The sequence below is a fragment of the Planococcus citri genome, chromosome 1 (assembly GCF_950023065.1).
Source record: "Planococcus citri chromosome 1, ihPlaCitr1.1, whole genome shotgun sequence".
Lineage (NCBI taxonomy): Eukaryota > Metazoa > Arthropoda > Insecta > Hemiptera > Pseudococcidae > Planococcus > Planococcus citri.
In genome coordinates, this window is record NC_088677.1 from 76,694,571 (window position 1) to 76,721,122 (window position 26,552).

Sequence of the window (26,552 nt, forward strand, 5' to 3'; positions counted from 1 at the left end):
AGCGAAGAGTTCTACGAGCAACTACAGAGGGCAGTACAAGCAGTAAACCCAGAAGATAAATTGGTAATAGCAGGAGACTTGAATGCTCAGGTAGGAGATAAGCGTGTAAAGACAGTAACTGGTATGTATGGAACAGAAGGAATGAATACAAATGGGAAGAGACTGATAGATTTTTGCACTTTCAACGGACTAAGAATCATGAATACATTCTACCAACACAAGAAAGATCACAAGATGACATGGAGCAATACAAGAGGACAAAGCTCAATGATCGACCATTTTATAGCCAATGAAAATGCCGCAAAGAAATTCTTGGATGTAAGAACATACAGAGGCCTAGAAATAGGCACTGACCATCATTTTGTTCAAGGAGTAATGAGAATGGAAACAACAAGAATACCAGCCAGAAAAAATGAAAAGAAGATCAACACAAGAGCCCTGGATGACCCAACCAACCAATGGCTGTACCAAAGACGGATGAACATCATTAGTCAAGAGATACCAACAAGCCAGGACATAGAAGAAGAATGGAAAAATATCAAATCCATTGTGACAAAAGCGGCAAAAGAAAGCTTAGGAATGGTTCCTTGCAGAATTGGGGCAAAGCGAATAAAGAATTGGGACAACGAAATCCAAGAACTCATACAAAAGAAAAGACAGGCATTCAGAAAATTCATGAGCACAAAAAGCGAGGTTGATGGTGAAGAATATCGAAAACAGTCGGCAAAAGTCAAGAGAAAGTCCAGGAAATTACAGAGAGAGAGCTGGGAAAATTTCATCACATTCCTGGAGCATGACACATACAAGTTACGGCCAAAGGTGTACAAAATCATAAGAAGAATTGACACAAATTTTAACGAAAGAGTGGGTTTGCCAAAGATTAAAATCAATGACGCAAAGGAATATTTTGAAGAACTCTGGAGTGATAAAAATGCACAAGATACAAAGATAGAAGATGAAATTGGAGAAACAGAAGACAGAATTTCAATTAAAGAGCTACAAGAAGCTTTGAGAACGGCAAAAAATGCAAAAGCTCCAGGAGAAGATGGCATACCAACAGAATTGTACAAATATTCAAGTGGCGAATTTAAAAGAAGACTTCTGGAATTCCTAAATAGGATGTACCAAGAAGAAAAGGTACCTGAAGATTTCAAAATAGCAATTGTAATACCACTCTTCAAGAAAGGCGATATGTCACACCTGAAAAACTACCGAGGAATAAGTCTACTCAACACCTGCTACAAGATATATGCGAAAATACTGGCAAAACGACTGGCAGAGCATGCAGAAGAAAAGCTGTCAGAAAGTCAAAACGGATTTAGAAAAGGAAGATCATGCACTGACGCAAGTTATACAGTAAAACTACTGATGGAAAAAAGGATCGAATACAACCTAGAAACACACATGTGCTTTATAGACCTGGAAAAAGCATATGATAGGGTTAATAGAAAAAAACTGTTTGAAGTCCTAAAAGATGAAAAGGTAACATATAAAATGCGAAAGGTGATAAACAGCATATATAAGAACACTAGAATAAGAGTAAGAATTGGAAATAGACTCTCAGAACAAGCAGAAATAAACAGAGGAGTTCGCCAGGGATGCCCACTGTCTTGTGTTTTATTCAACATGTACATGGACCACATGGTAAAAGAATGGCAGAAAATGAAGCCAAAAGGAATCAAGACAGACAGAAGGCAAGAAATATCAACAGTATTATTCGCAGATGATCAAGCAGTACTAGCCGAAACAGAAGATGACCTACAGAGATCAATGTATAATTTAACAAAGACATCAGAAAAGTATGATATGAGAATATCTTCAGAGAAAACAAAAACAATGGCCTTCAAAGGAAAGGAGCCAGTAAGAAGCAAGATTGTAATAAATGGAAAAATCATTGAACAGGTCAATAATTTCAAATACCTGGGAAACACGATATCATACCAGGGAGAAGTAGATGTTGGTGGAAAGATTGCAAAGTTCCTGAGAGTCACAGGACTGATAAATAGGACCCTAAGAAGCAGTAAGGTGCGAAAAGAAACAAGATTGAAGGTGTACAATACCCTAGCAATACCAATGATGACGTATGGAAGCGAGGTATGGGCACTGAAGAAATCTGATAAAAGAAGAATAACGGCAGCAGAGATGAAGTTCATGAGGAGAACGGCAGGGGTGACTCTCAGAGACAGAGTCCCATCCGAGAAAATAACAGCAGATCTCGGAGTGAAGCCAGTCATGAAGAAGATAAAACAGTATAGGAAAGATTGGAGAAATCATGTCAAAAGGATGGAGGAAACAAGATCACCAAAACAGGTCCTCCAATATACACCAACGGGGAAGAGAAGCAGAGGGAGACCAAGGAGGAAACTCACGGATACCTCAGGCTCATCCTCAACAGGTTCCACACCGCAGCAGACAGGCCAATAGGCCTACCGCTTATAAGGAAACGACGACGACAAACAGAAAAATATGTTCAAAATCTCATTTAAAGCGTTGAAAACCGTTTGGAAAAAAATTGATTAGATCGTGCGATTTCGAGCAGTACATTATTAGAGGAACGCCAACACTTTTTGGGTTACCATCAGATAACCTTCGGGACCAATGAAGTTCCGATGCTTTCATTTTCTTGTTATTTTGCACCAAATTCAATATATTTTTATATTTTAACGCAAAAACAACAACTTTTATGTGATTACTACTCAATTGCCAACATGGCGAATACTTCTTTTTGATAAATTATTCGTTCAATTATTCGGTCTATTAATCTAAAAAGTTTGTGAATTCAAAGTTTCGAAATTTATAGCATTGGATTGGCGTTTAAAATTTGATTTTTCATTAAGAAACGCGAGTTTGGAATTTTTCAAGGCTATTAACCTCTCATCGAGACAAATCTAAAAATACCAATATCTCAATTCCGAAAAATTTTGCAATTAACTGTGTCTTTTTGTTACACCTTTCACATGAACCGTACAACTGTACTAATAATGCATTCATTATCTCTACACCAACTAACCATCACATCATACAACTGACGGTTTTTTTCAAAAAGAAATACAAAGAAAAACTTAAATCCTATTTTGGCATTCAAGTCGAAAAATATTCACAATAGATAAAAAAAATTTGGGAATGTGTACTACTTTTATGATTAACATTGAAAAACACCGAGTAGAATGATACTACGAAAATAATTTGCATTTGATAAGAAATGCAGCCAAACAAGAAAAAAGCTGGCAGATAACTTTGTTATCTTAGTTCAAAGTTCTAAGAATCCGACTTCGCATGTAAATTTATGTAAACAAACAAGCTTTACAACTAATAACGACCAATGGCACCCCTGATAGCACCTATAAATATGATGTGAGAGAATCTAGAACGGTATTAGCCTCATTAGTCGTTACTGTACTTGAACCTGTTCAGTAATACTAATTTTCGATCATTTTAAACTAAGTATACGTTCAACTATTTTGAAATCATGAAGCCGATTGTTGCTATTTATTTAGGTAAGTTTTTACATTGATTTTTATAATAACCCAAAAGCTAATGTTTTTTTTAAATTCAAGTATTTTAAATAATTTTTACCTACTGATTTTTTTTTTTTTTTTTTTTATTAATAATTAAAAATAAAAATGTATTTACTCGACCATAATTATACAAATTGGGTGAATTTTTTGATAAATTTCAAGGTAGGTAGGTAATATTGATTATTGAAAATATTTTCTATCAAAATTTCGATGTGAAAAAAATAAACACATCGTTGAAATTTTCAGTTAGATTATGTTTCGAAATTCACTGGTTATTAATATCGTAATTTTTTTCATGAAACAATTCCACTTTGGCTGCCCAAAATGTTGTTATACAAGATTTTATTTCAAATTTAAATTTTTATTCGATCTAAAAATAAAGCATTGGCTAACAATATTTTGGAAATTCTTCTACATAATTTTCCGCTCTTATCGCTCGATTCAATAAAGAATGAATTCGACGAAAAATTTAAACAGGAAAATCAATACATTTGCAAATTTTAATCGTGTTTGGTGAAAATTTCAAATTTATGCAAAAATGAAGTCTCTCTATGTAGGTATACGTTAAAATACCGCATTCGATTAAATACGTATATTAGGTACGCAGTGAAATAATTACGTTATCATCTAATTTTTTTTTTTTTTTTTTGTGCATAAATTCCAGCCCTTGTGGTTCTCTGCGTAGCTATAAATTTCGTAGATTCTACAGTTTGCGCGAGAGAAACTAGTACTGGTAAAGACAAACCATTCGATAACGACGCTGCGTTGGAAGCTGCAAACCGTCCAGTTAAAAAATGTGAGTGTTTTTTTTTTCAATCGTACCTACTTAATTGAAATACCGAATTTTGATTTTATCATCTAAATAATCCAAAAAAAAATTATAATGAATCATTTTTACTTTCGCAGATGAGTTCAAGAAAAATGGACCTTGCCCTTGAAAACCATCCAATTGTGTTATCAGTTATCCTTATCAGCAAGTATAAAATAAAAAATATGAAAAATGTGTAGATTAAATAACTAAATGAATAGAAACTATTTAGTATGCACTTAAAATACAAATAATAATAAATTCAATTTTTCAATTAATCTGCATTCAAATTTCACTTGATTTACTTAATACTGTAAGATTTCTCAAAAAATTCGTAATCTAGAATAGAGCACGAAAAATCGAGACAAAAATGTTTTAAAATTCATGAAAGTCGAAAAATGGACGTTTGGGGCACTAAAACGAAACGCAGATTTGCACGAACTGAGAAAATCCAAAAAATTTTGAAATTAATTCGGGACCAGAAAATGGAATATTCGAAAATTCTGTACAAACAATTCTCCAAAAATTGTAAAAAATTTGAAAAATTGACGAAATTGTGGTCCTTACTTGATTCGAAAATCACAGAATTGGAGCAACACAGCGAAACCGATTTTCAATAAATAAAAAAGTTCGTAAGTTTTTTGGAATAAAGGTTCAAAAACTGGAAGAAATTTGAAAAAGCGATAAAATCACAGATTTGGAGCATCAGCTTAATTATTCCTCTCTTCCCCAAATGAATTTTCAAAATTTGAGAGTATTTTTCGTATTTTTACCTCTCCTCTTCTTCAAACTTGTTTACCGAACATAGCTTTTTTACGGCTTTCTTAGCATCAACGTTGACTATTTTCACTGTAAACAATAAATTGTCGATGAAATGAATTTTTCACTAATTTTTAACGGAAAATGTAGAACTTTCAGAGCTACACCTTGTGAGGTTGTCAATTGAGAGGATCTAAGTTATTTCTCATCTCATCTCATCTACTACGTATTTTTCGGGTGAAATCTCAGATTTGCAGCTGCACAAAATTTCATACACCTACAGTATATTTGCACAGTTTTTCAAACCCCATACCTACTTGGGAAATTTCATGTTCATTGTTCATGTCAAAAAAAAAATCAAGATTTTCCAAAAATATTTAAAGTATGAGATTCCTTCTACCTAAAATGTATATTTTCAATCCAGAATAAGCCTACTAATTGCATTAGAAAGCTTTCAAGTTATTTTTTTCCGATAAAAGCCAGTTTAAGAATTCAGCAATGGACAAAAAATTGCGAAATTTCTGTCGTAAATTGAGAAATACACTCACCCACCCATTCCATACGAATGCGTTCTTTAATTGTTGCGGAAAAATTGAACTCACCTGAAACACAGAAAAAACAATTGTAAATTAGTTAGTGTTTACATTTGAGTTTTTAAAGATACTCGTACATAGATTTATTTATTGAATGTTATGGGTTTGGGTATCATAGGTGGGGGAGGGGGTATTTTGAATTTTGACCAAAATTGGGGCTTTCGGCCCGTTCAGGGAAAGAGCGGTTAAAATATAAATTTAAAAATCAATTTGTTTATACGTCGAGCCCCCCTCCACCTCCCCAATCTCTTGTGCGGTTACGAGCGAGTCAGAAAAAATAACGTGTTTCGAGCTGATAAAGAGTAAGTACGGAGGTCGGCTACTACAGTGGAATGCGTGTCGAATGAATTGCATACTCGGTTCACCGTAAATCTGACAGCCTTCGTGAGGTGATGTTAATAAAATTGCCTACTCGGTTCGCCGTAAATACGAAATCCAATGTTTTTATAATTTATACAGAAATGATGAATGATAATAATATGGTTCAAGTACGTACTTGGCATAAATTTGAAACAACGATTACTCTTAGCTGAAAAAAACAAGGTATTTAACACATGTCTTCACTCAAAAATTTACTTAGCTCACTGTTTATGATGTTTCAGAGCCGAAAAATTACCACATCGTAAATACTCGTGCCAAATAGGCACAAAATTGTTGAAAGCTATAATTTGACAATTTTGAACAATATAATTATTGTATAGTTCAAAAATAGAATATTAACACCTCTCAAGGGCACAAGAGCCCACAGAATGGATCAAAATTTGAAAAAAAAATCAAACTGAAGTACTGATTTTTATTACTTTGAAAACACACTGACAAGGGAACCTCTTTTCAACTCGTCAACCCTGATCGAGCTGAAATTTGTCTCACTGAAAGAACACGCCACCCAGACCTCGGAACCAAATTTACAGCTGAAGCTGGTTTTTCGATTTTTAGCGAATTTTTGAAAATGACGAAAATAGCCTGTGGGTAGGTATATTATTTAATTTTCTGCAAAAAGAGCAAATAATTATGGAGATCGAAATCTGAAACCTGGCTCGTATACTAAAGTCGTCTCCCCAAATCGATTGCCACGATCTTTGAATCGATCTGGAGCCTCCAGCAAAAGTTGACTTTTTTCAAGCGATTTCAAATGGCTCCAGAACGTAAAATTTAATCCTATGTTCTGTATTTTCGTTGATTTTTGAAATGGAGAAGGAATCACTACCGAGGCAGCATTCTAAGTTTGCTGAGTTTCACGCCCAAAAATAAGTTCATTTTGAAAACATTATCAAAATTTTACCGATAAAAAGTTTTCAACTCTTATCAACTCGTCATTTTAATAATTTGAAATAATTCCGGTCAAATTATTCGGAAAATGAAGGATGATTTCGCAGTATCATTATTATTAGTCAACGTAGATAGATATAGAGAATCCGCTTGACGTCAGTTTTGAATATGTACTCATCAGCATAATCATCAAAAAAAATTATAGAGTGTATCTCGTATACAAAGATCAAATACAAATTTTCGTTAACAGGGGAAATATTCCAACTGACACAAAAATTTCTGAACCGGACAAAGAGGAATTGAAAGAGAACATCAAAATATACCACCAGCCAAACCATAAAAATATGCTGAAATTCATTTTAAAAATTAGAATTTTAAGCAAAAATGAGAATAATCTTTTTACCAAAATAGAAATCCTCGCCGTCAATCTCTTTATTTTTTATCAAAGATTGTTTCTATATTGAAAATTATGTCATTGTCACTTCTACATTTTGTAATCGTCACAGCTTGTGCAGATAATCATTTTTTGTTTTTTCTCAAAATTTTAGATTATGGCTTCAAAAATTTTTGACTTGGTATATTAAAAATTTTCTAATTTTCAAGTTGGTATTTGTGGTATCATGCGTCACATAGTCTAATCACATTCTAGAGAAATAAAATTGGACCTCTGTCTGCAACTTCAGCACGCCATTGCGAGATCTCGATCACTCAGAAAATAAAATAAGTAAATATCACGAAAGAAATCGGGACACAACGAATTATTTTCAGTTCATTGTAATTTAAATGAATATTACACTTCATCAACAAATTACACATGCAAAATACAACTGGCTTACAGCCGTAAAAACGCAAAAACAAAACAAACTAACTTCTGTCTACTTCAAATTCAAATAACATAACACGAGTAGGTAATATTTCCATCACTATTCCAATGGAATTAGCTCGAGAACGTCATCTCCTAAAAACAACGCAAATAATCTTATGGATCACTCCATGCCAGATGGTCGGGGAGCCCGCTTAAGGATCTATTGCACCCCCCCCCCGGTCGATCCTCCGGGACAACTTTTTTCTTAAAGGGGGAGTCCTAAGTAACATTTCTAGCCCTTGTACTCAAAAAAAAAAAAGTGGCCTTACTTACAAAATGGTGGCCATTCTGATTGACAGGTCAGCCGAAATCGCAGATTTTGCGTTCCAACATGGGACTTGCACGAAATTTTTTAAACCTTACAAAAGTAGATTGAAAGATCAGGCAAAAATTTATCACCTGTCAAAATTTCAAGTGCTAAAGTGCCTTTTTCGATTTTTGGTGAATTTTTGAAAATTAAGTTTGAGCAAAAAATGAGGGAAAAAATCAAAATTTTACCAAATTGTTCAAGAAAGCTGAAATTTGGGATATACCCTATTTTTGACATGCCAAATTGGTTGGAAACTGTTTCAAACCGTTTTGAGCAGTTCTGGAGCCTCCAGCAGATTTTTGAAACTCGAAATTCCCACAACATTCTATCAAATGGCGTTGGAAAGCCGAAATTTACCCTGCGAACTAATTTCAATACACCACGAAGTCAACTACAGGTGGATTTCAAGTCGTTTTAGAGCCTCCAGCAACTTTTTGAAAATTACTGGAGCCTCCAGTACATTCTTGAAACTTTAAATTTCCTCAAAATTTCATCAAACGGAGATAAACTTTCAGTTGCAAATTGCTCCGGCTACGCGTAGTACAAAATTTTGAAATTTGGGGGGGGGGGAGAAGGGGGATTTTTCACATGTTCATCTACACACATTGGTCAAATATCTCAAAAATGTAAAAAATTTTCATTTTTTAGGTTTCTGATGGTATTTTTGCAATAAGTGCCAAACTATAGTAAATCCAACACCATATGGTCAATGGTGCTAAGATCCGCCGAATTAACGTGGCATTGACCCATGACTTCTTCATGACTTTCATAGATCTATGACAGCTAGACACCCTGACCTTAGAACCACCTTGAACTCAATTTTCAAAATTAATTTCATTTTCCAAATAAAAATCCTCGCCGTCAATCTCTTTATTTGTTTGATTTGAAAATTACATCACATCCATTTTTGTACTTAGTTAATCGTCACAGCTTGTGAAAAAATAATTCATTGTTTTTCCCCAAAATTTTGGATTTTGGCTTCAACAATTTTTGACAACGTATACCTTTCAAAATGTTTCCGATTTGTAAGTTGACATTACCCATAGAAACATTTTGGAAATTTTTCGTATCCCAACATCGAAAATTTATTTTGGAAATCAGTATAGAAAAAATGACCATTTTTAACATGAACTCAAGTTCAAAATACAATTTTGAGCAAACCTCAATTTTAAAAATATCTGCTAAACGAAGTTGTAAGTACTCCTCACCATATAATGTAATTTTTCAATCTTCATCCCTTAGATTCTTCTCGGGTCTCAGAGGGCTGGTCCTTATTCTTCAGAAGAATCACCTCCCGTAAAACGACATCGATTAATTTAATCATCATTTGGTCAAATCGTTGATCAACATGTTGCAATAATTTTTCATCCCGTGCAGCATTTTTAGCATCTATTTCAAGCTTCAAATTGCTCATTTGTTCGCTAAATTCATGAACTAATTCACTAACGAATCGATGCTCGGTCGAGTTATTTTTTTCCGCATCAGCCAACGAATTTCTAATATCATTTTTGGCTAGTTTCGATTGTCTTCGTTTCTCTAAAATTTCTTCAGCATGTTTCACAATGTTGGACGGCATATTTCCAAAATTTTTACCATTAATTTCTATCCTGTTACTTTCAGTCGGGTTAACATAAACTCGATTTGTTTCATAAACCGGATTCGTTTCATCCGTGTGCATCTCGACGTCACCGAATGATTTATTGCGCAAAAATACGTATTCCCTTTCTCTTTGTTTGCCAGTTCTACATTTGAAAGCAGATCGGAATGGATTACTGATGGCTAGACGTTCTATTCGCCAGATGAGTTTAGCTCTAGATATCAAAGCAACTATTTCAGCATCCCCCATGATGGCACGAGTATCACTGACGGCCAAACCGAGAAGTAGATTGTAAAGTACCATGGTGACTAGGAAGACGAAAAGTATGAGAAACACGTGACCATAACTGAATCTCGAATCGAGTGGTAGAGTAGAAACATCGAATCCGTTGGTCATCATGAAAATCGATTTGAAAAACGACATTGGCAAATCTTGCCATAAATTCAACGAGTTTTTATACATTCGATCTATCGTATTTTCATGGGTTTGATTCAGCGAAGCAACGTGTCCGCTGGTTTTATTTCTAAATAGGATGAAGAAGCTGTAAGCGAAAGATGCGATTAGAATCGAGTACAGGAGCAGGAATTTGGCAAAATTCAACGCCACCGTTTTGAACATTTCGATGTAGATTGCGATCGAGGGTTGCTTACCGAGCAATAATATCAACCCGATCCATGACATTAGAATAGCACTGGCGGCTAAATGAGTATTGGTTTTATTCGCGAAGAGGAAACCAATCACCACGATCATCGCCATCTCGAACCAGTTCTCTGGTATACCGAAGTATCGCCGAATTGAAGCAGAAAATTGGCACAGTTCTCGTAAAATAAGTACGACGTAAAGCAGAAATGTTACCAGCCACGTCCACAATGATACGTCACATGGAATGGAAGATGCATCGCGTTCAATTGATGAATTAGTTGATCCTGAGCTGTTGAAATTGACCAATGATGAGACACAATCTTGAATCAGGAAAATATACGTGTTCAGAGCCAAACAAAATGATGTGTAGAATACCAAATTAAGGTAGTAATATTTTTTAACCAGACACCATTTCAAATACAGGAAGCTTTTGGCCAGAGGATGCTTGTATAGTTGTCTCATTTCAGTCACTGAATCGAATTTCGTAAAGAAATTCCCTCTGCTTTTGGTAGCAATCGAATACAGGTCTAGTTGTTTGAATATTTTGTAGTCGAATATTATTAGGTTGTCTTCAGCATCCCTCATCCGAGTGTGATCTCTTTCCGAACGAATGCAGTCATCAAAATAGCTTTCAATGATCGTAGCTGAAATCGTGGTCAGGATAGATTGATCCTTCGGGTACAGCTTGGCACCAGCTCCAAGAAGTAACTTGATGGCAAATTCGTTGTTGTATTTTAAGGCATAATGAAGAGCTGTCCTATTGCTCTTGTCTGTGTGTTCTGTGCTTAATCTGTCCACAAATTGTGACAGTTCTGGAAGCAATTCCAGTATCTTACGATGACCTTCAGTGGAGCCATCAAGGTTCTGCATGAATTGCATACTTCGCAAGACTACATGCCAAACTGACCCACTACCTTCTGCATATTGAAGTTCAACTTCGCTAATAAGTGCGAGCTTTTCGAATATTTCGTGGTGACCTAAAGAGGCAGCCAGCATTATCGGGGTCAGATTTTGAGCAAATTCGTAAAAATATGCTATCTCATTCAGGTTGACGTTTTTTTTCAACAGCGCCTCCACCACATCGATGTAATTACGTTCGCAAGCTACATGTAAGTAAGTCTTCGTGGATTTTTTTTGCTTACCTTCGTTCAAAATTTCCGCGCTAACGTCTGCTATTCGTTTAACAAATAATTCAGGAACACCTTTCTCTAAGTATGAAAATAAAATCTCTTGGAGCTCACTAGGTGACCTTACCGGGAGCTCCCCTTCCAGCTCCGGATATTTTTGCAATATTACTTCTCGACAGGTAACAGGACGTCCTTGAGTATCCCTTTGAAATTCCTTATCCACGTCGAAGTACTTTATGAACAGTCGAACCGCATCGATGCTTCCTTCCAGCAGAATCATGTTTTGAGCATCTGGGCCAGGACGAAAGTGGACACTGTGTACTCTGGAATAGGATCGAGCTAGAATCGTAATCGCCTCGAAGTCGTTTTCTTCCACAGCTACTTTCATAATATTACCATTATCGGTTCCTGATCCGGATAAGACGTATACGTCGTTCCAGATATTATGCAAGGAATATCTTTTCGTGTTATTGAAAATTTCGTGTATCTGTATTTTACCAGTCTCTTCATCCTGGCGCCAAATTTTCGCACCGGTTCGTATTAGTTTGGAAATGTATTTCTCGTGCTCGAATTCGGGTGATCTGGTGGCCAAATCTAGTAACGTTCCATTATCCGGATCACCGTAAAAGTAATCGACGTCTATGTCCCGACACTCTAAGAGTTCTTCGAAATCTTCGAATCTGTCTTCCTTGAAGGCCGACAGTAGCTTTTCTTGATTCGTCATTTTTTTTTAGCGAAGAATCGATCACGAATAACTTTGAAGTTGATTGTGTTACACGAAAAGAACAAACGAGATCACATCGAAACTAAGCCACTTCAAAATACATACGATTCATGACTCACGATAATACTCGTATGTGGAACATTGCTGTACATTTTATTTCAATCTGAAAGGAACTGTTATCTATCTCACCTTCTCGTTCCCTTTAGGCTGGTGGTTTCTTGTGTGTTTTCATTTTCTTCTTTTTTTTTTTTGCGCGTCAATCGATTATTAAAACCATATTTACGAAAATATTAGCGGTCACGAAGAATGTCGGCGACCGAACCGTTCTAGATTGAGAGAGGTTAGTTGTAAACTGTAGGGCAAAATATTATGATTATAAAATTTGGCTGATAATACGAAGTACAAGGGTGGCTAAAAGTCACGCAATAACAATGTTTCCAAGGTAACGCACGCGGGTGCGCGTAATCTCTGTTCTGTAGGCCTATTGTTTCTATTCTGACTTATAGTAGCTGTGGAAATGTGTTATCAATTATCATGTGCATAAAACATCCTAATCCAACATCTATAAGCTGAAAGAGGTTGAACCAAATAGCAAAATGAGGTACGGTAGTTACGTTTGAAATCGCTCATCAGCTGATGTGACGTAATCTGGAAGAAGCTAGAAAGCTGGTGATGTCTGCAACACTTTTTGTACATCAGAAATTGCGTTTTTCGATTTTTTTGAGCGGAACGAAGGGGTTTGGGTGAAGTTTCATCAGATCATTATTTTCAAATATTAAAATTTGCTATCGATTGATACACATTTCATTGAATTTTGTGCAATAATAACGATTTTATGATCATTTTTATTTCCGGATTTTCACTATACGTACTTATTACGCAGTGATGTTAAAATTTGCGCATTTTCATTTACCTGCGCGTAAATTCCACAAATTGATGTCATTTGCTTCTACTCGCATTTGTGATTTTCAACATGAAAAGATGTCCAAAAAACAGAAAAACACGAAAACGTAGGACAAAAGCAGGACAATTTTTCATATTTTATTTAAAAGAAAATTGGAGGGGTCCAATATTATTACGATCAATTTTTATCACTATTTTAGAAACCATTTCGAATTTTTTTTTCAATTCAAAATTTTCAAATGTTTAGATCTTTTCCCCCAAATTTATCATCACTTGAGTGAAAATTTTTAGAAATTGAAATTTCCAAAACAAGAGAAGAATAAGTGAGAAATTAAAAAATTTTCGATTCAAAATACATAGATAATATGAGGAGGTGGATAGCAAAACGCAATAACTCCAAAATTACGAAAATTGAGTTTGATATCTATCCTTATGTAAAATTCAACGGGGAATCCATTCCCGGTGTCAGATTGATAAAGTGATATTGGTAATGATTGGGTTAGAAGTAGTATCTGAGAAAGACTATATGGTGGGTTTAATATAATACTTACTACCTGCTATTTTTCTGAGAAATATCCCTAAGGAGATATTTTCCTGCACCATGCTAGCTCAATAGGTGCTTGTACGATCATTACGAATACCCTTTATACACATACAATTTCTTATTAACGTGTGGAAATAAAACACGAGACAAATGCTTTGTGCATAATAATTTAATACATAATGCGGGGCTGTAATATTCATGGGGTTCGAAGTCATGAACATTGTATAAATAGATATAACTATCTAAAGCTAGACTATACTAGTAGAAAAGCAGTTCTGGTAGATATAACACGAAAAGTAGGTTAATACTTGGTCTAGATTAAGCATAGCAATTAAAGGGGGTTCCTCAAATTACCTTTAACTGATAGGGCGAACGCAACCCGGACAGGATTTAGGGTACATCTCCTGCCTCAACACTGTACACGTTCCCTGCTCGTCGGGGTGCTACTAATACTAAGCACGTCGCAGGGTATTGGTTGGTAGATACACATTCAATTGGGTCGCCATCCCTTAGATCCGGAACGAAAAGGAATGCTTCCAGAGCACCATTGATTAATCGACATAACGTAATCAATGTTCACATCAACAATATATACATATTAACCTCGCGATGGGTTATATCAAAAAGCGGGCAGATTAGATCCTTAAGGGATTAATCGGCGTTAATTACTGAGGGTAGGAACCGAACATCGAATTAGCACTTGCAATTACCGAAACGAAGCACAGAACCGTCCTTAAGGGGGCTCATACTTAGTGAGAGAATTTACGTTACATTACACTTTTTATGAAAATATTTCTAAGTCCAGCCTGTGAAGCAGACTGGCAGAGATTCACTGTCGTAACATTTTTCCAAAATTGAGAACATTGAGATGGTCTGTGCATGAGATTATATAGTCGAAAGTTCAAGGAGAATGATCCGAGCTTGGAGCGACCTACGCTCGGAGATATTCGTACACGTTACCTTGGGTTCCAGAAATGTAGGAGAAGTACGTTAAACTTCTTCGAAAGAGGGGTAATGATATAACCTCCGACGAGAGGTTATTGCACTTCCTCTCTACGGAGTTAAGGCATATCTGCTCCTTACAAGATTTTGTCCATCAGTTGAATATCATAGCGCAATCGAGGAAAACAAGTCTGATTTTAGAGCTAAATGCATTGAAAAATGAGATTTTGTTTGCAAAACGCAATAACTCCACTACTTTTTATACATTTCAGTTGCGCAGATGTGGTAACACTGTTTTTTTTCATCGGGTGGGTACTGAAAATCGTTGGGTAGGAGTTACTTAAAAAAATGGTGCTTTCGTTGCCACTCTCTGAATGCCATATCACACACAGGAATTGTTTGAATTTCACATTCCAGTTTTTTAATTGTTTTTTATCGAAAATTCTCGATTAAACATCAATTTTTTCAAATAAAAAATACGTTTTTTTGCAGAAAAACACACAAAAAAAATTTGCGTTCAAAACGCAATAACTTTTTTTTCTTTTCCTCACTGTGCTTACCCAGGTGACCGAAATTTTGAAATTGAGTGGAAATTTTATTTGTGGCACCTTCCCCTTTCATTTGACACCAATTTCGGAACTCGACCCCCCACCCTTCCCCTCCTGACAATTTTTCCTAATTTCCCCAAAAAAAAACAAAAATGGAGTTATTGCGTTTTGCTATCCACCTCCTCATATGAAAAAACAAGCTATTTTTCCAAAAATATTTCAATATTTTTCAGAGAAGGAAGTTCCCAAATTTTTGTTCTATATGATTAAAAAATAGTAAAAAAGACAAAAGCAAGACAATTTCTCAAATTTTATTTGAATGGAAAGGTGAGGGATTCAATATTATTTTTTCGCTACTTCAGAAAGCATTTTTCATCTTTTTTTCAATTCAAAATTTTCTGATGTTTCCCTCTCACCCTCCTCACAAACTTATCATCACTTGGAAGAAAATTTTTACACATTCATATTTTCAAAAAAAAATAATAATAATAGATAATAATAAACAAGACGAAAGAATAAATGGGTAGTACAAACATTTTTATTTATAATAGAAAAAAACAAACCATTTTCTCCCAAACATACTTCAATATTTTTCAGAAGGGAGAGTCTCAAAATTTTTGTTTCATGATTAAAAAATAGAACAAGTGAGTAGGCTACAAAGTGTCAAATAAACAAGACATCAAGAAAAAAAAGGGGAAAACAGCAGAACTTTCTGATGGACACCTTTTTTTAATATTTTAACCCGTGGGAATCAAATATAACCAAAATTCATCACTCTTTACCGAGAAATTGTTATGGAATGAAAGTAAAAATGGCTCGTCAAATCATTTCATTTTCTAACTTTGGGAGAGGAGAGTTGAGTTGATAGCGTTTTTATTAGTTTATTCATTAATAACGACCTCTGGCGTGTATTTTGATACGTCACAAGCTTTATTCAATATATACCTATACCTAAATACATAACATCACAGAGATGGTGATATTATGTACTTCAAACAATCAAGTAGGTACTTACATCAGTTCAAAAAAAAAAAAAAAAAATCAAAAACGCAGACGTAAAAAAAAGCTCATTTTGATTCATCACATACTTAACCATTCCTACAAATAAAAAACTTATCTTTGAGTCGGATTTGCTTGTGTATGGACAAAGGCAAGAATCATACCAAAAAACGAGGTTAAAGCCTCCTCAAAGATCGACGCAGTAGTTTTCCCAAGTGCCATATGATCCCAGCATTTTGTTACGGGAGGGACAAGGGATCATTTGCTAATCATCACAATTCACGATAAAAAAGGGACGAACAGTTTCGCGTATCTAATAATTAGATGAATTTTTAGAGATAGGTACCGGAAAGCATGAATTTATTTTCGACAAATATAGCTGATTTCAAGGGAAATCATGAAATTATCATCACCGTTTGTCGTTCGGATGTACATATTTCCAGGAAAGGGAGAGATAAAAATTTCCCGTTTTTCGTTAAATTTTACATACTTTTGAAAATCAGTGATGTAAAAGTACAATACACAGATAAACAAATTTTTGGCATTCCATACTGAACCTAATAAATACGTAGGTAGGTACTCGTATGGGTATAGATAGAGGTACCAAAAATTAACAGAAAAAATAATATTTCCAAAAATTCGCAAACGTGTGGTAACATTGCTAAATAATTACTTACCTAATTCGAAAAAAAATTTTTTGCAGTGTTGATCGACACAAAAAAATTTTAGAGATGATTATTTTTCATATTTATGATTTTTTTTTCTAAAAAAAAAACTTACTTGGGTACCAGAATACTTTTGAAAACGGGCTCTACTTAAAATTTTGAAAATATGCCAAAAAATGACGAAAATAGCAAAAATATTTTTAAAAAAGATCTAAAATGCGACAAATCTTCCCGCTTGAAAAATGCTGAATAGGCCTAAGCAAAGAAAAATTGGGCGAATCTTACTCTGATTCGCAAAGACATATTATGTAATATGTATCAAAGCAAAATGCACACAATAGAGATGGATCTCAAATCAAATACGCTGCAAAACGCTGACCAAATTCAGTGAAACTCTTCATTTTTAGTTAAAAGTTACCCAGAATAATTTCAACTCCGAAGGTTCCCCTGCCATTCAGAGAGGGGACATTATCGAAAAAATCATGATATTTTCATTCTAGTTCCTACCCCGCTTTGGGAACAATGGTACAATTCCAAAAGCTAGTATTTGAGATCCTGCATCGACTTAGGCTATAGTCGTCGAAATCGAAGACCACTTTAGGGTTCTACTGAGCAGTCAAAATTTCACAAAAAGCTTGTTTTCAAAAATGATTTCCGAGTTTATTGTAAACATTTTCGTCACGAATATTACGCGTTATTCATGCCAAAACATGACAGATTTATAGTACCAGGGAAAATAGACTTTTCTCCAGCGATTTCAAACCAGTATAGAAAGAGTTGTACATCAACTTCGGCACTCTCTAAATTTGAAACAGTCAATTTCACTGCTTAGCAGTCACGACATTTTGCCTTTTTAAAGCAGTAGTTTTTTTTTACTGCAAAACAGTGAAAAAAAACTACTGCTTTAAAAAGGCAAAATGTCGTGACTGCTAAGCAGTAAAATTGACTGTTTCAGAGAGCAGCTGTAATTAATATAGTCCTATCATAGGTACGAATAAGTTTTAAAATCGATTAAGGCCGGTGCATCACAAATCCGAAGTGTCGAGTTGAAAAGTGTACTTTCTTTACAAGTTGAAAAATATTAAATTTTAAGAATTTCCAATGTTGGAAAATTGACGATATTGAATTGAAAAAAATAAAAAAATGGTATTATAAAAAATACACAAAAACACATAATTTCAAAAGACGACGCGACGTAGGTGTCAAATACTTTCTGATTGGTTTGCAACTTGAACAGCAGGAGAAATGAAACAAAACATGTTTAAGCATTTGTTTGATAAAGTTTAGTATAATTCGAAGAATAAATTACAAATAATTACATATTACTTGGTGCATCTTGAATTTTATCAAAAATTAACGGAAACATAAAAAAAAAAGGTACCTACCTACTATACCTATGCGCTTAAAAATCAAGCAACCTTGGTAAAAATTTTACTAAAAAAGTATCTGAAAAAATGAAGCTTATCGAATAAAAAAAGAAGTACATTTTAATTCTTTTACATATCTACCTAATTGCAAATTAGTCTTTGTTCTTCAGAAGATTCGCCTCTTGTAACACGGATTCGAGTAATTTATTGATTTTATCAAATCGTTGATCAACATTTTGTAATAATTTTTCATCACGGGCAGCAATTTTACAATCGACTTCAAGTTTCAAATTGCGTATTTGCTCGCTAACGGATTGATGTTCGGAATCGGATAGGTTGTTTTTTGTGACATCTACTAACGAATTTTGATTTTCGAACGATTTATTCATCATTTTGTCAAATTTTTCATCGAGTGCAGCAATTTTAGAGTCGTTTTCAAGTTTCAAACCGCTCATTTGCTCGCTAAATTGATGAACTAATTCGTTGATGAATTGACGCTCGGATGAGTTGTTTTTTGCGACATCAGTCAACGAATTTTTATTTTTATTTTTGGCTAGTTTGGATTGTTCTCGTTTCTCCACAATTTCTTCGGCTTGTTTTACAATGGTGGACGGCATTTTTCCAAAATGCTCACCGTAAATTTCTATTCTGTTATTTTTGGTTGGGTATACTTTAACCCACTTTGTTTCATCAAAGCGTATCCTGTCACTGATTAATTTATTGCGCGAAAATATATATCCTCTTTCTAGGAGTTCGGTTGCTCTGCATTTAAAAACATTGGGAAATGGATTGCTGAAGGCTAGGCGCTCTATCTGCGAGATGAGTTTTCCTCTGGATATCAGAGCAACTAATTCAGCGTCCTCCATGATAGCGCGCGTATCGCTGACGGCTAAACCATTAAGTAGATTGTAAAGTACCATGCTGACTAAGAAGACGAAAAGTATGAAAAACACGTGCCCATAACTGAAACTCGAACTAAGCGGCAGAGTAGAAGCTTCAAATTCGCCTGTCATCATGATAATCGATTTGATAAACGACATTTGCAGGTCTTTCCACCAATTTATCGAATTTTCATTCGTTCCATCTGTAATATTGAGGTTGGTTTGATTTTGCATCGACGATGCGTGTCCGCTGGTTTTATTTCTAAATAAAATAAAGAAGCTGTACGCGAAAGAGGCGATCAGAATAGAGTACAAGAGGAGAAATTTGGCAAAATTCAACGCCACCGTTTTGAACATTTCTATGTAGATTGATGGTGATGGTAGCTTACCGAGTAATAATATCAAACCGATCCATGATGTTAGAATAGCTATTGCGGCTAAGTGCGTATTGGATTCATTCGCGGAGAGAAACCCAATCACCACGATCATCGTAATTTCCAACCAGTTTTCTGGTATACTGAAATACCTCCGAATTGAGACAGAAAATTGGCACAGTTCTCGTAAAATTAGTATCATGTAAAGCAGCAATGTTATTGGCCACATCCGAAATGATACGTCGCACAGAATCGAAGATACATCGCGTGATGCTGAGTTGTTAAAATTGGTCGATGATGTTACACACTGTTGAATTTGTAATATATACGTGCTCAGAGTTATACAAAACAATAAATAGAATGTCAGATTAATGTAGTAATATTTTCTAACGAGACGCCATTTCAAATAGAGCAAGCTTTTTGTGAGCGGATGCACGTATAGTTTTCTGAGCTCGGTTACAGGTTCAAATCGATCGAAGAAACTCCCTTTGCTTTTGGTAGCAATGGAATATAGGTCTAGATGGCTGAATATTTTGTATTGGAATATTATTGATCTTTCCTTACGGCTCCGCTCAAATTCTCTGTTTGAACGAATGCAGTCATCGAAATAGCCTTTTATGATTCTAGCTGACATCCAAGTCAATATAGATTGATCAGTAGGGTACAGTTTGGCGCCAACCTTAAGAAGTAATTTAATCGCGAATTCGATGTTGAATTTCAATGCATAATGAAGAGCTGTCCTATTGTCCTCATCGGTGTGTTCTAAATCTAGTCGGTGTCGAAATACATTTGGGAGGGGCAAATAATACGAATTGTTTTCGTACTCATCTAGAAGTAATTCCAGTATCATACGGTGACCATCTGTTGAGCAATTGCGATCTTCCATAAATTGAATACCCTGCAACACTAGATGCAAAACTGATCCACTTCCTCCATTTTGCAGTTCAGCATCGGATCTGATCAAGAGTATATGGAATATCTCGTAGTGACCCTTGAAGGCAGCCAGCATTATTGGCGTCACAGCATTTTGTGCAAATTCACACCAATACGAAGCAACCTCGTTTGGGCGAACATTTTTATTCAACAACGCAACTACCACATCGACGTAATTGAGTTCGCACGCTATATGTAAATATGTCTTCATAGAATTTGTTTGTCGTCCATCATTCAGAATTTCTGTGCTAATCTCGGGATCGGCTATTCGTCTGACAAATAATTCGGGAACATGTTTTCGTAGGTAAAAAAATAAAATCTCTTGGAGCTCGCTCACTGATTGTGTTGGGAGCTCTGCTTCCTGCTCCGGAAATTTTTGCAATATCATCTCGCGACAAGTAAAAATGCGTCCCAGCGAATCCTCTTGAAATTCCTTGTCCACATCGAAGTACTTGATGAACAGCCGAACTACATCAATACTTCCTTGGAGTAGAATGAAGTGTAGACCATCTGGATAAACATGACTGAAATTACGGTGCACTATGGAATAGGAGCGAGCTAGAAGCGCAACTACCTCGATGTCGTTTTCATCAACAGCTACTTTCATAATATTAGTATTGCCATTTCCTGATCTGGATGAACTGTAGCGACTGTACATAGCGCCCCAAATATATTCCAACACATCTATGTTTGAAGAACTGAGAATGTCATGTACCTCTAATTTTCCAGTCTCTTCATCCCTGCGCCAAACTTTAGCACCGCGTCGTATTAGTTCGAAAATATATTCCTCGCAGCCGTCGCAGTTCTGGGACCTGCTGGCCAAATCTAATAACGTTCCATTATCAGGCTCACCGTAAAAATAATCAACGTCTGTGTGCCATTTTACAAGTAATTGGAAACTTCCAATTCTTCTCTCTTTGAACGCTGACAGTAGCTTTTCTTGATTCCTCATTTGCTTAAGAATCGATCACAGAACAATATGAAACTGATAGGTATAATTACTACACGAAAAGAACAAACGACAAGACATGAACTACATATTACATTCCGAGTACGCGATCACATCACAACTAGGACACTACAAAATGCGATTCATGATTGATGATACGTGAAACATTGCAGTACCTCTACCCACATTTTATTTCAATCTAAAAGGAAGCTTTTATCTCACGTTTCCTGTCGCATCATCGCCTGGTGGTTTTTACGGGAGTTTCCATATTGTTTACGTCAGTCAATTACTGAAACCATATCCACGAAAATATCAGTGGTCATGAAGAATGCCGGTGATCAAACCATCCTAAAGTGAGAGAGAATGTTGCAAAATTTGGGGCGAAATTATGATGGTAGAATTTTGTCGATGATAATGGATATTTCGTAAGGTAAAAAGCCCAGAAATGATTATCTTGTTTCTTTTTCTAGATACTGTCAACCGTCCTAATATCAGACACCAACAGTTTCTTCAATTTTTCTGATAGAAAATAATACATGAAATTAAAAGTGAAAACGTTTTTTGATAGCTTGGATCCTGGGTCATCTTCCTGATGCAGAAGTTTTCATTTTATTGCCATTCGTTTGACCATTCACGCGATTTTTCTATATGCCACTCATTAAAGTCTTGTGAAAAAGTTATCCATAAAACCTAGCCAGACATTTCGATAACAAAAAAAATGGTCCTAAATTATCATAAAGTGGTTCTCGATGACGGGGAAAAAATATTTTGTTCATTTTACCATTTTTACTTTCACTAGAAAAAATTCAAAAAACTGACAAAATCGAAAGTTCCGTCCTTATTTCGAACACTTAGTTTGCTATTGAATAAATGGCTACTAGTACATATATTCATTCATTTGTCATTTAATCTTAATTTTGACCAAAATAACGAACTGACCAAACATTTTAAACTATAATTTCATATTTAAAATATGCAAATTTTATTCGATATGAAAAAAAATAATTCAGTATCATTGGCATATTTCTATCTTTCAGTTTTTCTATTATAGTTACCAGACGAGCCGTGCGTCCTAGTAAAAATCTTATGACAGTGATCCGATAGAGAATTAAATCTTCTACAATTTTGTTGACATGCAATTATTCTAGGACGCTCTGTTTTTGAACTACACGTCTGTAAATTTGGGCCAGTTCGGACTTCCCCCAAATTGGGGTAAGTCCGAACAATTTATATTAAATTCCACTGAGAAAAGGCTACAATGACAATCGCGATCAAATTTTCACCATAGGTTAGGAACCTTAATGGAAACATACAGAAGAAATTTTAGCCATATTGGTTCATTTGTAAGAAAGAGGATCACTTGGTTAAAGTTGAAATTGTGAAAAACCCGTTCGGACCTACCCCGGTGCACTTGATCAAAGTCCGACAGCTCACGAACTACATATCTCATGTCACACTAGGTGTGGTCATTCAACCAACACTATAGTGCTGTCATTCAACCGGATATTTAGCCAATTATTTCACCGATCGCCAACAAAATACTTCGATGTTAATTCATTTTAATTGAAAAACTCAACATAAATCAGAAAATTACGTTAAAAAAATAACACACGAATTCGCGAACAGAATACGTCTATACGGTACCATGAAACCACCTAAATAATTTACGTCGCGAGTTTTCTATGATTAAATTAGATTTTTTTAATCAACTATTGTAATATTTTAAAATAAATGTTACCTATTTCAAATTTTTGAACCTATTTTCAAATTTATTGGTCAATATTGCGAATTCAGGGTTTCGTTCATAGCATTGGATTCGCTTTCGAAATTTGATTTTTCATTAAGAAATGTGAATTAGAATTCTATACTGAAATCCAAAAGTACCAGTATCTAAATTCCGAAAAAATTTTCAATCACCTCTTTTTTTTTTGTATACATACCTTTCACATGAACTGTATAATTGTAGGTACTTAATAATAATGTGTACATCATGTTTGCACCAATTATTAACGTTTACTTCATACCTACATCTGACGAGTTTTTTTTCTAAAAGAAAGAGAAAGATGAACGGAAATTCCATTTGTATTTGATATGAAATATAGCCAAACAAGAAAAAATTTGGCGTAACATTGTTAATGTACTTATCTTCATTCAAAACTCTCACATTAAAATTTCGGAGAATTAATTTCTTGGAACAAACAATCTTTATGACAAATAGCTATACGCTCGTGATCGCAGGTACTCTGCACCCCCGATTAGTATAAATACAATACATATAAGACAATCTGGTATTAGCATCGTTAGTCGTCACTATACTCGTAGGTCTAAACCTGTTCAGTAATACTACATAATTTTTGATACGTAATTTTCAACGAAGTACCATATACCTGCCTACGTTTAACTACGTTTGGTATCATGAAGTCGACGGTCGTGGCTTTTGTCGGTAAGTTTTTACATTAATTTTTAATAACCCTACTACTAAGTTCAAGTATTTCGAGTAATTTTTACTGATTTTTTTTTGTTTTTAAATTATGAAAAATAAAAACGTACTCGACTATACAAATTGAGTGAATTTTTTGATAAATTTTGAGGTAGGTATTTATAATGAGAATTAATGCAATAGAACGCCTTTTGTGTCAAAATTTCGATCTGCAAAAATAAACACGTCGTTAAAATTTTCAGGTAGATTACATTTTGAAATTCACTAGTGTTAACAATATCGCATTTTTTCATAAAACAATATTTCACCTTGGTTGCCTAACATGTTTTTATACCAGATTTTGTTTTCATTTATTTTTTAAATTTCATTCGGTCTGAAAAAACAGAGATTCGTTAAAGCATTGGCCAACAATATTTTGCGAATTTTTCTACGTATAATTTTCTACTCTCATCAGTCATCACTTGATTCAATAAAGAATACTGTCGATGAAGAATTTAAGCGAAAAAATGAATAATGGAGGCAAATAAGAAAAAATAAAAACATTTTTGGCCACCCAAGCTTTTATGATGAAAAATTGTCAAGGGTGGTCCCCTGAATAATCCCTGAGAATTACCACCCCACAGACCCCTTGCTAATTTTTTTATGGGGGGTTGAACCCCCCTAAAATGAGTTTATTGAAGTTTTATCCTCGGGGGTTGACTTTACCGTTTTTCAACTTATTTGATGCTTTTTAACTATAGTAAAAATTGAGGGGGCTAAGAGCTCTGGAGAGAGCTAGGTGAGTGTAGCAAAAATTTTGACGTCATATTCGTGCTCAGCAGTATCGAATCATAAGAAAACGACACCCTACTCATTAATACTCGGTTATTTTCCCCAAAATTCCTATTTTACCCCCACTCTCCCTAAGACACATTTATACACCATTTTGAGGGGTAAATATGAGGGGAGGGGGCTGAAAATTTTTGTGGGGATACTTACTAAGGATATACATTACATCCTGAAAAATTTTCAAAATCGGTTAAAATGGGGCTGAGAAAAGTGATATTGAAATTTCAGAAAAGGGTGGTCCCCCAAAAAGGGGAGGTGGTGTGGATCTGAAATTTTTCACGCGGTAGTTTCTCAATGGTACCTACCTTCCATGCCAGTATCAACCCGAACACTCTCGGGGCCCATTTCACCCCTCTTAGGCACCTATAACCTTTATGTATTTTTCAGGAAACCCCCCTTTTTTGAATGCTTCTAGCCCCACCCCCCTTGGAGGTAGAAGGACAGTTGATATGTCACTAGATCGGGAATTTGACGTAGAACGCAAAAATAAAGCTATTTTTGAAGTAAAGTCAACCCCCGAGGATAAAACTTCAAAAAACTCATTTTGGGGGGGTTCAACCCCCCATAAAAAAATTAGCAAGGGGTCTGTGGGGTGGTAATTCTCAGGGATTATTCAAGGGACCACCCTTGACAATTTTTCATCATAAAAGCTTGGGTGGCCAAAAATGTTTTTATTTTTGAAATATGATGCTCATTTGCCTCCATTAGAAATACATTTACACATTTTTATCATGTTTGGAGAAAATTTCAAATTTATAAAAAAATGAAATTAAGTATACTCTATCTGCCTATACCTAGGTTAAAATATCGCATTCGATTAAATCTGTATAGATATGCCGTGAAATACTTAATTACGTTAAATTATCTAATTTGTTTTTTTTTGCACAAATTCCAGCTCTTGTAGCGCTTTGCGTGGCAGTAAGATTCGCAGAATCTTATGTTTGCGGATGTTATGGAAATTATCGTAATCCTACGTGCGGCAGATTCCTGAGCCCTGAATATTTGGACGAATTCAACCGTGGGAGTATAATACAATGTGAGTGTTTTTTTTTTTTCAATCGTAACTGAAACACTGAATTTTGATTTTCTCATCTAAATAATATACTTTACGATTACTGTTTTTTAAAAAAATTAAAAATGTATAATAAATCATTTTTAATTTCGCAGATTTCCTGTTGCCGAACAAAGGAGATTGCCCCAGAAACATTCCGGTATCATTTATCTATCCCTATAATGGATAATAAAAAAACCTAGTATGGCTATTTACTATTGAATACCTTGAGAATAAAAAAAAGAAAAAATCAAATTATGATGAGCGTTATTTCTTAATTACGAATATAAAATCATGTATAAAACATCAGTTGAAAATTTCTTCTATTCTTTTCCCTTCAATTGTTCTACAGTAGAAAACAATAGGTAAACGTAATACCCCGAAACACAGATTCTTATTCCCCTGTTTTGACGACTTTGGCAGTTCACATGGAAAAATGTTCAAATCACGCTCAAATTAGAACGCAACAAGGTCAAATGTGAGCTAGCAAGAGAGAAAAAACGTACGTACAATGCTGTAAAATTACTAATGCTAGTAGACATGTACATATATTCTACAGCAGAAGTGTACCTTCTAAGCACACAACATCTTTGAGCTTTTTTCCGGACAAAAGTCACTTTAGGAATTCATCAAAAGACAAAAACTGCGAAATTTCTGTCGTAAATTATAAAATGCACTCACCCATTCTAAAACGTAGGCAACTTGGTAATAGGTACCTACCAATGTGTTCTTTTATTGTTGCGGAAAAATTTTACTCACCTGAAACACAGAAAAAACAATCGCAAATTAATTAGTTTTAAAATTTAGGTATCACGAGGGGGGGAGGTTGACTAAAATTGGGACTTTCGACCCTTTTCACGGAAAGAGCAGTTAAAATATCAATTTAAAAATTAATTTGTGTAAATTCAAGCCCTTC

At 35.0% G+C, this 26,552-nt stretch overlaps 2 protein-coding genes and 1 long non-coding RNA gene across 4 annotated transcripts in view; 1 reads left to right on the top strand and 2 right to left on the bottom strand.

Moving 5' to 3' along the window:
- Window positions 1–26,552, bottom strand: part of LOC135833529 (serine/threonine-protein kinase/endoribonuclease IRE1-like) — a 328,041-nt gene that overhangs the window by 46,429 nt on the left and 255,060 nt on the right. The window contains exon 1 of one of the 2 annotated variants that reach the window (XM_065347372.1): window positions 9,331–12,395. The exons of the other annotated variant lie outside the window; for it this stretch is intronic. Coding sequence (XP_065203444.1) covers window positions 9,354–12,212 — 2,859 coding nt within the window. The 5' untranslated portion in view covers window positions 12,213–12,395 and the 3' untranslated portion in view covers window positions 9,331–9,353. Of the gene's footprint in view, window positions 1–9,330; window positions 12,396–26,552 lie in introns of those variants that run through there. 2 annotated transcript variants of the gene reach the window in all.
- On the top strand, window positions 3,337–4,604 carry LOC135833657 (uncharacterized). Its single transcript, XR_010556506.1, has 3 exons — window positions 3,337–3,497; window positions 4,183–4,314; window positions 4,425–4,604. It is a non-coding gene; the product is annotated as an uncharacterized LOC135833657 (long non-coding RNA).
- On the bottom strand, window positions 17,731–21,461 carry LOC135833555 (transient receptor potential cation channel protein painless-like). The gene has a single exon (XM_065347373.1). The coding sequence runs from the start codon at window positions 21,318–21,320 to the stop codon at window positions 18,333–18,335; it is 2,988 nt and encodes a 995-aa protein (XP_065203445.1). The 5' UTR covers window positions 21,321–21,461; the 3' UTR covers window positions 17,731–18,332.

What these genes read in the sequence shown, in the direction of transcription:
- LOC135833555 (XM_065347373.1), bottom strand. Translation starts at nt 21,320, where the DNA reads ATGAGGAATCAAGAAAAGCTACTGTCAGCGTTCAAAGAGAGAAGAATT.